Genomic DNA, 16,751 nt, shown 5'->3' with positions numbered 1-16,751 from the left:
TTTCTAAAAGATTAAATAGAAGAAGAAAAGGTAAAACACATTCATGTTGCAATGCTCCTCTATTTGCATCCAGTTTGCATTGCTGTCCTGTATATATGACAATAAAAAAAATCTGAACAACCCGAAAGTTACATTTGTTAGCTGTGAGCATCACTTACATGTACTAGGGAAAATCTCATTTCTGCCAAGGAAAAGTTAAGTTTTGCTGGAAGATTCTTTAGCCTTACTGGCCTTTTTTAGTGTCAGATTAATTCTTAATTGGCTTAAATTATGCTGAAGGTATGCAGTGACTGGCAAAGATGACCTTCAGAACGAATGGATTTCTTTGTTCTTCCTTTGTCTAAAAACAATCTTGAACCCATGAAGAGTATTAAGGTATCTAGGGCATTTCTATGTTGGTAGGTAGAATTCTATTGGATTCTTTTAAACAATTTTTTCTTGAAGTTTAACATTGTGCTTAGAATATATATACAGCTGTTTTATATGTAATGTTGTATGTCTCATTGAAAGCTACTAAGGTAGTGAATTCAAATTATATAGAAGTAAACAAAGTTTTCTGTAATCAGTAAGGAAGATACTGTAATTAGAACAAATATGGAAAGAAATTTGGCTAATTTGTACATGGAATTAAGATTTTAAATCCATTTGAAAAATCTTAGATAATCTATTTTTTATCAAGGTATTTGTAGCAAGTTGGATTCTTGTTCAGACTCCAGGCTTCTTGCATCCAACTTTTTAATATCCACTGTTAGGGTGTTTTCTCTGAAGCTTTTCAAATTCATGACTTGTGAGTGTATCAGTACAGTTACTTACTTTTTTTATATTTCAGCTTCTGTATCCAGTCCCATTGTCACAGCTGGGATGAGGAATCTCCATGAAAATAAAGTTTCAAGTCAGTTGTCTGGAAGTTCAGCTAATCATCATGCTGATAATTCTAGACATGGCTCAAATGAAGACTACCTACAGATGGTGCACAGACTCAGTAGTGATGTATGTTAAAAATCTGTTTCCTATGATAAAGCAAGTATGTGTTTAACTGCCTTACAAGTCAGATATTTTATGATGTTGTTGATGGATAAAACCATTGAAGATAGATTTCAATTTCAGATGTGTAGACTCAACAATGCAACTTTTACATGTGCAGTTAAATTTTTTCTAAATCACTCTTTCTTTTGGAACTGTTTGTAACATTAATTCTGATGAAATTAGGACAAGAAAAAAACTTCACATAATTGCATAGTGAGTTAATTTTAAAGATATGGTAGAGCTTCTCTAGAAATACTGTAGCAATATGTTAATGCAAACAATCTAGGTTCTAAGTAGGTGTGTAGTTATCTTACGTCTCTGGCAATCTATGCAACTGTCAATTTGATTTGACATAATTGACCAAACTACTGGATAATATACTAGTGGTGTCAAAGGCAATAGAGATTTTTTTCTTAATGGTCTCTTACATGCTTTTATGGCCTAGTTTCTTTTGAGGATGTTTTCCCTTAGTGAATTTGTTTCATATGGGAGAAATTCCTTCTGAAATCCTGAATCTAAAGGAAAAAGGCCTCACATCTTTCTCCCACTTTCTTTTTGAGCTGCTGATTCATTTTCTTCGTAAGCATCCCATTCTGTGAATAAAACTGGTCAAAATTGTTCTTTGCAAGTTTGGTGTGCAATCTGTTTACAGATCATAAACAGAGAGTCCTTAAGTTTCAGTTTATTTTTTCATCTAAACCCCTTAAGAAGCAGGAAGCAGGCCTCTATCTTTTGTGTGGCTGTGTGCATGTTTTATTTGGCTTACAGAAACACCAGACTCCTTAAATCCTCTATAGGGATTAATACAGTAGAACTCAAAAAGAGTTACTGGGTTTATTATTCATCTTGCTTTTCTCTTAAGTATAACAATTACGGTGGTTAAAAATACTTGCTAAGAAGTACTATCTCAAATGAGAGAGTGTTGTAATGAAAGAACCTGTCATAATACACAGTCATCAGATGTTTTTCTGTCTCTGCTTCAGTGTTGCAAATTCCTTTAAGTAGGAAAATATTCTTTGCTTTAGATGTACAGATATCCCTCCAACTATATTAAATGGGCACTATCAAGGGAATCTTGGTTTTGAAAAGACAATTAGCAGAATTTAGTTAACAGTTAAAACATGCTTTTTTGAAAACTTTTGTATTAGGATAACTTATTTCGTATTTTTAATGAATAAGCATGTTAAAATGTTCATCCCTAATTTTGTGATCCAAGCAATGCAACCACATCCTAATTCATGAAAACTAAGATATGAAACCTTTAAATGCTGATCTTAGAAACTATCATGCAGAAAACAATTTGAAGAATTTGGATTAAAGTTTTGCATCTATGTATGAATAATAATCATAATTTTGCAGCCTTTTCTACTTTGGAAAAGATCTTTATGAATGAGTATTTTAAGAATCATAAGACTCAAGAACTTAAATTGTTTTAGCATAATTTCTAAAACTTACATTTCAGGATTTTATTCCTTTAAAAATGCTGGTAGTTAACGGAACATTGTGTATCTCTGAAATACAAAATCAGCAAGGATACCCTTAAAGAGTCAATACACATTCACTCAATGTAAGGACAATTTTTTTTGTGAATTTGAGAGCATTCCTAGAATATAATTTGGTGAAGCTCCAAACCAACAAAGTGTAAACGCACATTTCTGAAAATTTGTCAGCTTCGGTAGGAATGACATCTCTACCCAAAATGTCATATACCTAGTTAGTCTGTTTAGTAAATTTAGTAAAAGTTGTCTTTGCCTGTGTCTTTGAAAATCATGGTTAAAGGTCCTCCCCTGACCTAATAAAACATACCTGATAAGAAGTTCCTAAGCTTATTTTTCAATATTTTGGGGTGTTTTTTCACATTTATTACAAGTCAAAGAAAAGTCCATTTGGGAAAAAAAAATCAGTTCCATAATTTCAGTGTGGTAGCTAAATGAGTAACTCAGTATTATATCAATTCAGTTTCACGTAAAATAATATCATAGACTTTTAATATGCAGTTCATTTTATTGTGCTATTACACTCCTTTGCCCATGAGAATTTCCTCACAAGGCAACAGCTCTTTTTGCAAACACTCTTGCAAAAATAAGTGTAATTAATAAGTGTAAGTTTTAGGTTTATTGCGCAGTGAATGTAAAGAAAAAAATCAAATGTAACTGTGTGATAAGTGCCTATAGGTGGTGAAACCGGTGAAATCTGATTTCTTATGGATTTGTGTTCTTTGAGTTGCAATCACCTTAAGACCATAAACTTCAAACTCTCTTCTTTTCCCTTAGCAGTGTCATCTACCCCTTAACAAGGCATAGTCTGTAAATGGCCCAGTCTACAGCTACACATGTGGAAATTGGCTGTTTGGCCATCGTCAGAGGGGCTGTGTAGTTGTGCATCTATACAGGCTTCTATCTCCTTGAAATACCAAATTAGCTTTCTATCTCACTACTGGATGCAGATTTTGTTCATGCAGACATGTAAAAACATAATTACAATTAAACCTTCTAATATTCTGTTAATTGGGTTGGTATTGGTCAAAAGGTTAAAAAGTATTTGTCAGACAGATAATTCAGATGAAAAAGAAGGAAAGAAAAGGCTGTGTGAAAATATTGCCTGTATCCAGATACCTCAACAGGGGCCACATTGTAATGTTAGGTATGGAAATAACCAGTTTAATTAGGAAACATGAAATAACCGTAGAACTTATTTGGAGGCTTCCTTTGTTTGTATGGCTGTACTTTTTGGAAGAATGACATTTTTAGAATTTGTTTATAATTATAGAAATCTTCTTTTCAAAGGTACAGAATTTGTTTGTTTTTCCTTTCCCCAAACATTCTCAGAGATGCTGTATTAAAAACAGTAGTTGAAGTGGGAAAATTGAAATTTTAGTTAGGGCATTTCCTGAGCTAGTAGTCGTGACCAGCAGAGGGCTTCACGGAAGCATTGTAAAAACCCATGTAAAACTCTGAACGGAAATTGGAATAGTGAGTTTCATATTTCATGTAAGGATAGTGTGGGGGTAAAAAATAAACATTTACGTTGCTAAAAATAGAGCATGGACATAATTACATTGCAATTAGTATTATATTATGAAAAAGTTTGTCTGAAATTATTAATTGCTTTGGAGCATTTGGGGAAGTGCTTCATATTGCCATTGAGTTGTTTCCTGTTTAACACTTACAAGCTAATATCACTCCAGCTGTGTTTTATTTGAGACTAACCCAGCTGCTGTAATGGGACTGCTAGAGATTCTGTTCAGTCATGCTTTCTGTATGCTAAGGATATAGATACAAAGTGTTACTTTGTTGAACTGTAAAAGCAAGGTGGCTTTCTAGATAATCTTAAGTTAAAAACCGGAGTTTTAAAAATCTGCATTTTATACTCAGTTTCTTTCAGATGGTGTTATATAAATTCATGTATCTGCTCTTCTCTACTATGAGTACCTGCAACAAAAAGTTCTAAGTGGAATCTTAGTGCACACCCAAAAGTGCTTGTCTAGCTAGAAAACATGTACAAAGATTTATTTTTGTGTGCCTATTCTGGTTATAGATTCTTAGGGCTGATTGGGCCATTGCTTATATAGTAGTCTAATAGCAGTCTAAATTACAAAGATTTTAATGTAAGTAAATATTTTTCTAATACTTCTTGTATGCTTTTTTGTCCAATCCATTTTATCAATTTATGTTTTTATTTTAACAGATGTTGATGTTCATAATGTTAACTTCTTTTATCATTATTACTTTAGGATGGCGATCCTTCAATAAGGAATGCTGCATCTTTTTCCTTGAGGTCACCACAGTCCGTTTGCTCTCCAGCTGGAAGTGATGGAGCCCTTAAAGGTAGTCTAGTAGTCATATATATGTCAATTTATTTTTCCCAATTTTAAAGAACAGAGAGTTTAAAGAGGTATTTAGTTTTTCCTCCTGACTTCTGTATTTAAATAGTATATAGTAAATAGTAATAGACTATGTCATTATGTTTTGGATACAAAATTATTTTGAGCCCTGATCCAGAAGAAATTTCTGATGGTCTGAAAATTGAGTAATCATCTTTCAAAATAAAACTCAAATTTATGGAGGACAGAAGGATTTAAAATCCTTTCCAATCTGATGATTAAATTCTTTATAAGAACTCAGTTGCTCTACATAAGAAAAGTTTTAAAGGCAGCATTACGAGTATTGAATCCTTAACCAGCTCAAGTGTTTTAACATGCAATATTTGTCATAATTACAATAATGAAATTCTAAAAACATGAAAATAAATGAGCTCAATACACGTAGCATGAATGAAGTCTGGAAACCTTAGCTCTGGAGAGGAATAGGGTGAACTGTCTGTCAGTTGAGAGGAAAGAGAAAAAAATCTGCTCAAAATAATTCTTTATACTAAAATCCACTTAGTAAGGTAGGGGTTGGGACATATTCTTGTTAATTTTTTTTAGTGATTATATATTTACAGGACAATAATTGAAAGATGAAACAGTGCTTTCTTCTCTATACAACTGAAACAAAAATATAAGTCTTATTAGGTGATCAGTTTAGGTAGAGAAGGAGAACAGAAGATGGGGGAGATTACAGAAAAGGTGATGGTATTATGCAGCCTGGATAAGAGGATGTTTGACAGGGGTCGACCTCAGGGGAGCCTTTCCATGCCTATGAGGAGATTATCAGGAAGATCTAAGTCAGTCGTTTCATTGTTGTGGAAGAAGGATGAAACACAATAGATTTAAATTTTAGGAGGTTCTAACTAGGTCGAAGGGAAAACTTTTTCACTATTAAGACAGTCAAGCAGTGGAAAAGGATCCCCATAGAATATGTGAATCTTCTATCCTTGAGGTTTTCAGGATCAGGTTGGATAAAACCTGGCATAATCTGTCCTTGCCTCACTCTGCTTTGAGCGTGAGGATGAACTAAACATCTCCTGAGGTCTCTTCCTAACTGAATTATCCTATGGTTCAGGTGGCAAGGGAGAAGTATGTGTATAGGATGCCAGCAGCTTCAGTATTTCAGGAGGTCTTGTGCTAAAGGACTTCTTGTAAGACTTATGTAAATGTGGTTATTTTTCCACTCCTTGTCAAACTTACAGGTTTAACAAGGTTGTGGATCTAAATTAGTCCACTCAGATTACCACTCAGCCAGACAATATTAAAATTATTTTTTTGGTTAAAGTTGCTGCTATTTCAGTTGGCTGTCTCAGAACCCAGTTTTGAAGGGATACCTTTTCAGATTATTTCTGAAAACAATCTGATTGCATAGTTCAGATGGTAATATTTCAGCATTAAAGGGACTGAGAAAATGCAAGAGGAGCTTTCCGATTTATTTATCTCTGTGTTAGCTTTACTTTTCCCTTTGATAAATTGCACGACTGAAATACCACTGCTAATGGTGTTAGCATTTTGCCCTTTTTAAGATATTAATGAACCCTGATTGGGAGAACAAGTTCTTGATGCTGCATCTAGTATTTTAGAAATGTATGGAAGAGGTGTAAATAATTGCAGTGTTATTAAGAACGTGGGATCCCCTCCAGGGAATTTTTCGCCTATGTTTTGTAATTAAAGTTGGGATGAATACAACAAGAAAAGTATCTATGCTGAACTTTTTTGTTGCCCTCTTCTTAAACCCTGAAAGTTTGGTTGGCAGGCCACAAACCTTAATAAAGAAAATTAGCAAAATACTTATCATTTGTCTGTAAGGACAAAAAGAATGGCACTAGGCATAACCAATCAGAGAGAGATCTCAGGAAGGTTGTTGTAATGTCTGAGCTTTCTTATATGACACAGACATTTGAGGCATTTGCTGAAGGTTACAGGACTTCTGGAGACATGGAGAACATGACTGCACAGTCTTGAATTACCTTCACACTGAATGTAGCTGTCTATTTGACAGAATCTGAATGTGGGAGAAGTTTTGTTTGCAACACAGGCAAATATTTGAGAGATGGGAGGACATAACATTTGTGTTTCGGGTGGTTATTCGCTTAATCAGTGGAGTACAATTTCACTATCTTTGCTTCACTTCTGCTTCAGTAAAGGTACAAGAATACCTGAAGTTTAATCCCAAAGGTCTAGGCTGGTCTTTTTCCTATGTTTTTAGTATAAATTTTTTTGTTTTAGCTATGGAAACATCATAATGGCTCTATTTTCATGCTGTCATCTGTTGCCACATCCACTTTTTAAAAACTCATTCTGTGAATAGAGTATGGAGTATCATGGAGTGTTTTCCTTTTGTTGACCTCGTAATATTCGCTGGATTCCATTACTGAAGATTGATTACTTGTCACAGTATTTTATCCGTTTGTTCTACTTTCCTACTGCTGTGGAACCTCACTTGTTATTTTAATTCTTAATTTTTTCTTGAGGAAACTTCTGAAGATTTGTATAAAGGAAAGCCTTCCACAATGTTTTTAGTCTGTTGCTTACAAAGAGGCATGTTCATATCATTTACAGTCCTGTTTCCATGTAGTTTCCTAAAGGAAAGCATCTGTAAGGACTAGCAACAATTCTTATGAAATTATGTAATTCGGCACTTTTTTCCACAAATAAGTTGTATTCCCTCTAGAAATTGTTAATGAGTATTTGATTATTTTCTGAATAATTTGGAAAGGTCATTTCTATTTTCTTAGAGCTTCACAGAACTCCTTCAGGCAGATTCCAGTACACTTGGTCTCTGAATATAGGGTGGATAACCAGGAGAATTAGGAATCCTCTCAAATCTGTAGTGCAGACTTCAGTGCTCTCAAAGGTACTTGTGAAGCAAAAATATCATCTTCCCTTCTCTCCTTCAAAAGAAAGGCAGAAGAAATTTATTCTAGGATTTTTTTTCTGATAGTACCAAAAATAAAAATTCATTCTTGTTTATTCCTTCAAGTCTTAATTTTTATGCAAGGAGGCTTCTGAATACAGCCATTCACAGGTAGAACAGCCAAAGCTGGGTTTTTCCCGAGGCATTTCAAACTCTGGGTAGAGTGGAGGGACTCTTCCCTGAAAACTATTGGAAGAGGGCGTGGAAAGTGAATGCAGTCTGTCCCTAAAAACTTTTCAAATGTATGTTCTTTATCTGTCTCATAGGATATCCCTTTACGTTTGAATTTTAAATTAAGGTATGCTCTTTGAAAATAAGTGTCAACATTGTCTGCTAATCAAAATAAGTAACATTTTCTGTAGTGCAAAATTTTGGGAGTTTTCCAGAGGAAGATTGTAGGATTTTTGAGAGGCAGGAAAGGCCTTGAGGACTTGCCGTCTTCTTACACTCATGTTGGCTGAGCTGTAACAGTATCGTTCTCAGTAACTTCGATGTATTTTAAAATGTCGGTAACAGTTTCTTTAAAATGTCGGTAACAGTTTCTTTAAAATGTCGGTAACAGTTTCTTTCTTTTTGCCGTGCAAGTTATTCAAATTCTTAGTGTTCGAAAGCTCCTAACGCTTAACCTGTACCATTTTTGTTGCAGTTAGTCATGATGCTTCTTGACTTATTTCCAGTGGGCAAAGAAAAACAGGTCACATTCTTTTTTTTTATAGCAGACATTTACATATCAAAGCGCATTATCATGTTTTACACTAATCTAATCTACAAACTGAACAGCACCGTTTCTATTACCTTTACATAAGTCATCATTTCTGAGCTTCTAATTGTCTTTGATGTTTTTAACTGACTTCTAGTTGGTCTACATATGTCTTGATGTTCTACTGTCCTAAGACACAGATACATATCTATTTGAAGACTTAGAAGGATGAGCAGTCAGTAAAGTAGTGGAGGCTGCTTTGTGATACTACTGTTGTATATGACAGTATAGCTGCTCTTTGCTGGTAACTTAGATTTATATTGCAAATTGTTTTAAACATTCTACTGTCTTTCTATAGAGCTTATCTATCTTCCTCTTATTGTTTTGCAATTATAAGAAGTTTGTACTTCTTTTCACTGAAATTGTTTTGTTTCAGAAAGTTACTCGAATTAGTCAAGAAAGCTTTAGATTCTATTTTTAAAAGTTGTCCTCTCAAAGACTTGAAACCAAAAGCAGTAATGATGTTTAGATTAATAAAATAGTCTCTAAATCTGTTACATGAGAAAGTATTAATGCCAAATATTTTAAACTGTTATTGTTATGACAGTGCTCTGAAAAGCTGCACTTGTTCACATATACTCACTTCATCCATTTTTATTAAGAAAAATTGAATTTGTGTGAACATAGCTTTACAGTACAGTTTACAATAATCAACATATTTTTGTCTAGATTACACTAGATTAACACTCTTCAGATTGTTAGTGAAATTATTATGAGAAGCTATATAGAAAGCCATGCTAAAATCCAGATATGGTACTCAGTTCTCTTCAAGATTTGATTATAGTTATTCTTAATGAATTAATTTTGGACTTCTTCCGTATCTCAGTTCTTACAGAAAAATTATTCTAGTATATACTTAAATCATACAGACTATGTGTTATACTCTGGGTAGGCCTTTACCGTCCTTTTGAAGGAACTGTTCTTCTCTTTTTGAGTCTACTGGAGGTGCAAATTCTGAAAGTCATTATTACCAATTTTGAGACTTGTTTAGCTGGAGTTCCAGAGTGAATTTGTCTGATCCCATTTTCATGAAAACTTTCCTTTTATGTGAAGGTGATAAATAAGATCATGTTATTGGGGTGGGGGGGGAGGCGGGAGGCAGACACACTTAATTTACATAGTGTAACTGCAGTCTCTTAAAATCTGTTGCAATCGTGTGTTCCTCATGTTCTATAATCACAAGGTTCCTAGCTTTCCCAGACAAATGTCATTGTGTATGCAATAAGGGTGCTCTGGTTCTCTTCTCCTGCTTCAACTTGTGCCCTTAGGAACTTACTTACCGTACAATTAGTCATATATGAAGTCTTAATAATTCACATGTAGCACATACACATTTCTTACAGTGTCTTTCCAAAGGATTGTCCAGTAAAATGTCTGGAATGCTGTGTCCAGGTTTATACACCAATTTGGTACTTACTGAAATCATGTTCCAGGAGTGTGGAAGATCACTTTCCTATAGATTTCAAAAAGTGTAGTGCTTCAACATTCTTGAAGTTTCTCTCCAATGTGCTGTGAACCAAGTATTAAACATTAGTCTTCATTTATTCTCTAGCAGTCTTTCCAGCTTTCATGCTTAGGAAATGATACTTCTGGCAAAACAGGGTGTAGAATGAGTGAAAGGCTTTTATCAGCACCCAAGAACCTTTGCCTGCAAGGGAATTAAAGGAATATTAGGATAATGTTTCATGTGACCCTTTGGAAGTTGTTACTGTACAAGTGGAAAGATAATAATTTTTTTAAATTCTGAAAAATGTGTGAGTCCTGACTTCCTGATAACCTTAGTAATTGCTTTTTAACCATGTGGATCACGACACAGAATGTGATCAGTGGTGTGACTTTGCTGCATCACCTGTGAAAGGCAAGTGACATGAAGAGGATTAGAGACAATCAGAGGAAGTATCATGAATACTTAAAGAAGTTGTGAGTATTGTGATGTGATTAGCAAGTACAGACAAAACCGTAAGATGGAGATGTCAGTGATCTGTGCAGTCTCCTGGACAGAAGCTTCCTTGTTTGCTATCCAAGCTAGTGACACACAGTGAGCAGGTATAGCCAGGGTAAACAAACCAGAAGTGGATTCAAAACTTTACGTTTTAAAGAGGGCTAAGTCTCTGTCAATGCAATCAAATTCTTTTTATAGTTGATTATATAGGGTTTGATAAGGTTCCAGTCAAGACTCACAGAAAAAAAGGTGTTTGCAAATTGCTACAGCAGTTGGTAAAACTTATTCCATACTTGGTGCCATCTACCACTAGGAATCAATAGAAGAACTAGGAAATGTAGAGAACCTGTCCTAGGGTTATCATGGGTCCTCTGGATGACTGTTGCTGAAAGACTAGAGAGGTATTGTTGATGGTTGTGTTTGTTCTCTGTAGAGAATAAACATTTCTCATTTCCTATAATGATACCTGCTTCTCAGTTATGTTTGGTGTTATCTGGTTGAGTACCAATATTTGCTGTTCAGTAATGATACAATGACATTCCTGAATCAGGGGAGAACCTCCTTTTATCTCAGAAGTTGTACATATTCCTGCTATATAAACAGAGAATGCACAAAGTTCTTTTAATGATACCATCTATGGAAAATCAACTACAAAAAGTCAGATTTATTTTTCTCCTGAATTTCTCCTAGATTTAGACTCAAAAGTTGCCTAAATACTTTCCTGTTCTAAAATAAGAAAGTTGGTTCATTCCTAAAGATATTTTCTGAAGATTTGTATATTATTTACTGCATCGACAGCATTCTGTAGAACAAACCTTCTCTATCTTGGAATCTCAGCTGGTTCAGCAAACTCTTTATAACTGTGTTCTTTAAAAAAACTTTTTTTTCTGTTATCTGGTCTTGGTAATGGTATTTATTCTCAGACATATTCTCAGACTTCTCCTATAGGAAATACTCCAGACTGATTCCAAAATTAATAGACAAAATCCTCTCTGTATAATGGGTGTAGTTTTCATAGAATCATTAAGGTTGAAAAAGATATCCAAGATCATCTGGTCCAACTTTTAATGAAAAACCATCATGCCAATTAAACCATAGCATCAAGTGCCACATCCAGTTGTTTCTTGAACACCTCCAGGAATGGTGACTCCACCACCTCCCTGGGCAGCCCATTCCAGTGCTTACCCACCCTTTCAGTGAAGAAATTCTTCCTGAGGTCCAACCTGAACCTCCTCTGGTGCAGTTTGAGGCTGTTTCCTCTAGTTGTCTGGGAGAATAGTCTGATCCCCACCTAGCCACGACATCCTTTCAGGTGGTTGTAGAGAGTGATAAGGTCTCCCCTTGAGCCTCCTTTTCTCCAGGATAAACACCCCCAGCTCCTTCAACCACTTCTCACTGGACTTGTGCTCCAGCTCTGTTCCCCTTCTTCAGACTCACTCCAGCACCTCAGTGTCTTTTTGTAGTGAGGGGCCCAGAACTGAACATAGCATTCAAGGTGTGTCTTCACCAATGCCGAGTACACGGGGACTGTCGCTGCCCTGGTCCTGCTGGCTGTGCTACTGCTGATACAGGCCAGGGTGCCGTTGGCCTTCTTAGCCACCTCAGTACACTTCTGGTTTTTGTCTGAAGCCTCAGTATTGAACAGAATGTGCTGTGTGTTCATTGTGTTGTACCTGTTCAAAACTGCTAAAGTTTGTGGTAGGTTGGAACTGTTCAAGAATGCTTTTCACCTCCATACACAGGCATTGTAGCTTCCAAGCCTCCTTGTTATCAGAGGCTTAACTGTCATTAAATATTTCAGAAATATGTGAAGTTATTGCTGGAATGTGCAGCTTACAGGCCTTACTATCAAAACCTTTCAAGAATTTCCTTCAGGAGGAAGATATTTCCAAATACTTATTCGTAGTGCTGCCTAGGAGAGGCAAAACTTTACTTTTGTTTCTTCATTTACTGGATTCTAAGACTGTTCAACGGAATGCACTGAAATCCTTCTGACCTCCTCAAGTCTATTCAAAGATAAAAAGAACCACTTTATCTGTTGCTGCAGTGTTATTACTTCTCAACATGAGAAATGCCAAATTAATACCAAATCAGATTCATCTTGTCATATTTATTCAGAAGTTTAGGACAAGGGAGAATCGAATCTGTTCCCTGTGTTCAGAAGTGTAACTCTGAAAAACAGTACGTGTTCCATTGTTGCAACTTTAAAAGTATTCATATAAGAGATAATTCAAGATTAAGATGTCAGTAATATCTCTTTGAAAAGTTCTGAGTCGCCTCTAGTGTTTGTAGAATTTATCCTGCAGCTTGTATTTCCTGAGTGGTAGACATTACCATAAAAGAAATTGGTAGCTAATGATTCCTGCTACACATTACATTTGATCTTGTTAATTACCCAAAGAAATGGTAATTGCGGGGAGGAGCATAACAAGAATAGGAATCTGGTGAAAAGCAAGGGAGAAATCTTCTTAGGGTGTAGTGAGAACTTTGGTACTGGTGGCTGAGTGTGGTATGTGATTTGAGGAAGGGAAGTAGAGTAGTAGAAGAGTTTTGAAAATTTTTGGATGAGTCAAAGCAGGGCTTCCCAACTTTGTGGATGGTATGACAGAATATGGAGTTGTTGCTGATGGCCAAGGATTAAGATAATCCCATGTCATACCCTGCTCTCTACATACAGAAGTCATGGGACTTCTTACAGAATGGTCTAGGGAGACAAAATAAGCATAGCAGTCTGTGAAAAGAGATCATCAGTAAAAGCACACCTTTCATGTGAATTGAAGCTTTGATAGAGATATCCATTCTGTTTTTTCATCTACAGGTCTTAGATTCTTAACATTTCAAAAAATATCTGGTAGAAATTTAAGCCACAGAATAAAGCTGCTTTCTTGTTTAGTGGTGTTTCTTGAATGAAGCACATGGGACCTGTATTCCAGTTAATTTTGCTTGTTGTTAGAAGAACTGATGCCGTGACCAGAATGACTAATAACAATCTCAGTCACTGCTTTCTGAAGATCAGTATTCCCCAACAGATGAATGGAATCTGAATGGTTGCTTTAAGAAGAGGAGACTGTGTGTGTCCCCCACCTTGCACAGTATTCCTTTTTAAGCCAAAAATACAGTTGGGACAGGTTGAAAAGCTTCTGTTTTTCAGATTTTTTTCTGGGCTAACAGTTAGAGGGAACTGATTAGTTAGAGAAATTAGAACTTCAAATGTCATTAATTGGAGAATTTATTTAATTAGATGGATGCTCTTATTTAAGTTTCTGTAGATACACTCAAATCCTGTAAAGAATGCACGTAGAAGCAAAAAATTGTACATTAACAAAAAAGGAGGGGAGATAAGGCAGGGAATGGTAGAAAAATGCCTTCAGATAATGACTGTTTTCTAGATAGTAATGAGTGGGGGAGGTCGGAATAAATTTACCTAAAATAAAATTGTAAAAAAGACAAAAAAAAAAAAAAGAAAAGAAAAAAATGTTAAAAATGAAATCCAAGTTAAGGAGGTTGTGTATGTTTTGGTTTTTTGGATTTTTTTAAATTAAAAATGTGTGGCTGAAATGGCTAGTGCCTGTACACTGATCATTAAGTCTTCATCACTGACTGGGCCTTAATAAGAATCTTTTTGATCTTTTCTTTTTTCTGTCATCAACTTGCTTTCATTGATCATTTTCTAATAGCTGGTATTCTGAACCTTAGGTACTATTTTTATTTATTCTTTTTTGGTGGTGGGTTTTTTTGTTCCGTCTTCTCTGAAATGATCCCTTCTACTTGCAGTGGACAGCTTAAATTCCTAGGAAATATACTGCAACTATCTCGATTGCATCTTGATCTAGCAATGATGTGCTTCCGACCAATCTTATTTAGACCTTTTGTGAAACACAGTTAAATGTAGAGCTACACATTAAAATTATATAGGTTATATTTAGAGTGTTTTTATATAAACATGAAACAACATAACTGTTCAGTTTTTCTGAATTATTATTCTAGGATCAAGACAACCTTTAATCCAACAATCTCAGCCTCCACCTTATTCATCACCTAGAGATGTTCCCCCAGACATATTGTTAGATTCTCCAGAAAGAAAGCAAAAGAAACAAAAGAAAATGAAGTTAGGCAAGGATGAAAAAGACCAGACTGAAAAAGCTGCAATGTATGATATCATTAGCTCTCCTTCCAAGGACTCCACTAAGCTTACATTAAGACTGTCTCGTGTAAGATCTTCGGATATGGACCAGCAGGATGATATGCTCTCTGGCTTGGAAAACAGCAGTGTGTCAGAGGGTGATATTCCTTTTAATGTGCAGTACCCAGGACAGACTTCTAAAACACCCGTTACTCCACAGGATGTTAACCGCCCACTAAACGCTGCTCAGTGTTTGCCGCAGCATGAACAGACAGCTTTCCTTCAGGCACAACAAGTGCCTGTTTTACAACAGAACACTTCAGTTGCTGCAAAACAACCTCAAACTCCTGTGGTACAGACACAGCAACAGGTTTCGCAACAAGGAGCTATAACGTCATATGATGAAGTAGAATTGGATGCATTGGCTGAAATTGAGCGGATAGAACGTGAATCAGCTATTGAAAGGGAGCGATTTTCAAAAGAAGTGCAAGATAAAGGTAAAAGGATTGTGTGTGTGTATATACACTATATATTCTATAAATATATATATATGCGCATATAAACCCCATATATATATATAAAAAAAAACTTCCTGTCATTGTCACATAGTTCAATTCTGTTTACTCAGTGTAGGTTCTTCTGCAACATTCATCTCCATTCCCTTCCAACAATGAACTGTAATCTTTCATATATGCATATTTTGAATATCTGATAGTCTTTATTTGGGGTCTTAATGGACGGAAAGTGAAATTCTTATGTTTCAAAATTCTTTTAAGATACTCTTTACTTTGAACCATGAGACTGAATGAAGTACAATTGATGTTGTTTATAGTTTCTAAAATCCCAGCAGTACCAGAAATCAAAATTTGTAGTGAGTTTTGATAGTTGTATTATTAATCCATGTTGCCTAATTTGAGAAAATTCAGGAAACGGTTTTGTCCCATTTCTATTCATATCCCCATTTGGATTTAATGTGAAGGAGATGTTAGACTAAAATCACATCTATTCTGTTCTTTTAAAAGTAGCGTAATAATTGGGTAGCATATACAATTATGTCGTCTGTAATGTTTGTTCAACTGAATGTTAATTATTATATAGGCATTAGAAACTTTAGAGAACTACCATATATCTGTACGGTCTCTAGCACAGAACCAGGTGGGCTTCTGAGATGTTTTATCTTTGCTTCAGTAGGTGCACCTGTCTTAATAGATTTAATTGAATCTATCAATTTTTTCATTTTGATTTCTCTTTCTGTTGTTAATTGGTTTGAAGGTCTTCGGTGTCAGACGTATTTTTTGAATTAGATAATAATAATTTACCATAAGTATTTTTCAGAATCTTCCTCTGCACTGTGTTTAACTTCTGAGAAAAAGATCTTTTGTAACATAATCCTAATTTATTAGATACTCTCGAGAAAAGTCTTGCAGAATGGAAAATGGTGAAAATTCTGATTTTGGAAGTTCATAGGTAAAAATGGTCCATGGAGACATACTTGAATGGAATGAATTTACACACAGTTTGGGTTTTAACCACCAGAGAGGGTGCAAATTTGCTCCCTTTTCAAAGTGGTTTTTCACTATTTTTAAAGATGCCTGAGTGATGAGGGGAAGAGAGAGTTTGTGTGTATGTGTGTGTGTGTGTGTGTGTGTGTGTGTGTAAACGTTGTTGCAGTACTAAAAGGTTGAACTTCTAAGATGTTTCTTATTTGGTAACTGAATCAAATCTTTTTAGGAAAAACTATTTATGAACATAAGGAGAAAAGGTGTGTTCACCTCAAAAAAGATGTCTACTGATCTCTACTGTCTTTATTTTTAATTCAGTGAAATGGGGAATTTGTTTATTTGCTTAAATCTCTTCCATTAATTATAACTTTATTGTTGGAGAGCTTGTGGTTTGTGGCCTAATACTTCAAAAGCAACATTTATGTCCACACACTTGAAATAGAATCTCCACCATGTTTCACTTGAGAAGCAGCTGAAAAAATGCGCAGCAGCTTTCAAACACTTTGATTAAGACTAAAAACATACTTTCTGTTTTGTTTTGGCTTTCAGAAAATGTTGAGTATTAGTTGTAAAGTTTGTTTACCATAATTAAACATCCATGGTCAGAGCCTTG

General features: G+C 35.2%; 1 protein-coding gene across 6 annotated transcripts in view; it reads left to right on the top strand.

Annotated features, from left to right (window-relative positions):
- NIPBL (NIPBL cohesin loading factor) overlaps positions 1-16,751 on the top strand; it is a 135,030-nt gene that overhangs the window by 49,274 nt on the left and 69,005 nt on the right. For 5 of the 6 annotated variants that reach the window (XM_082301579.1, XM_082301576.1, XM_082301574.1 and 2 more), the window contains 3 exons: positions 830-990; positions 4,760-4,853; positions 14,501-15,133. In XM_082301579.1, the coding sequence (XP_082157705.1) occupies positions 830-990; positions 4,760-4,853; positions 14,501-15,133 (888 nt within the window). The remainder of the gene's footprint in view (positions 1-829; positions 991-4,759; positions 4,854-14,500; positions 15,134-16,751) is intronic. The other variant, XM_082301578.1, reaches the window with a different exon arrangement.

The sequence above is a fragment of the Coloeus monedula genome, assembly GCF_965178545.1.
Source record: "Coloeus monedula genome assembly, chromosome: Z".
Classification (NCBI taxonomy): Eukaryota; Metazoa; Chordata; class Aves; order Passeriformes; family Corvidae; genus Coloeus; species Coloeus monedula.
The sequence above is the reverse complement of the archived record's forward strand: the minus strand, read 5'-3'. Positions and strand labels throughout refer to the sequence as shown.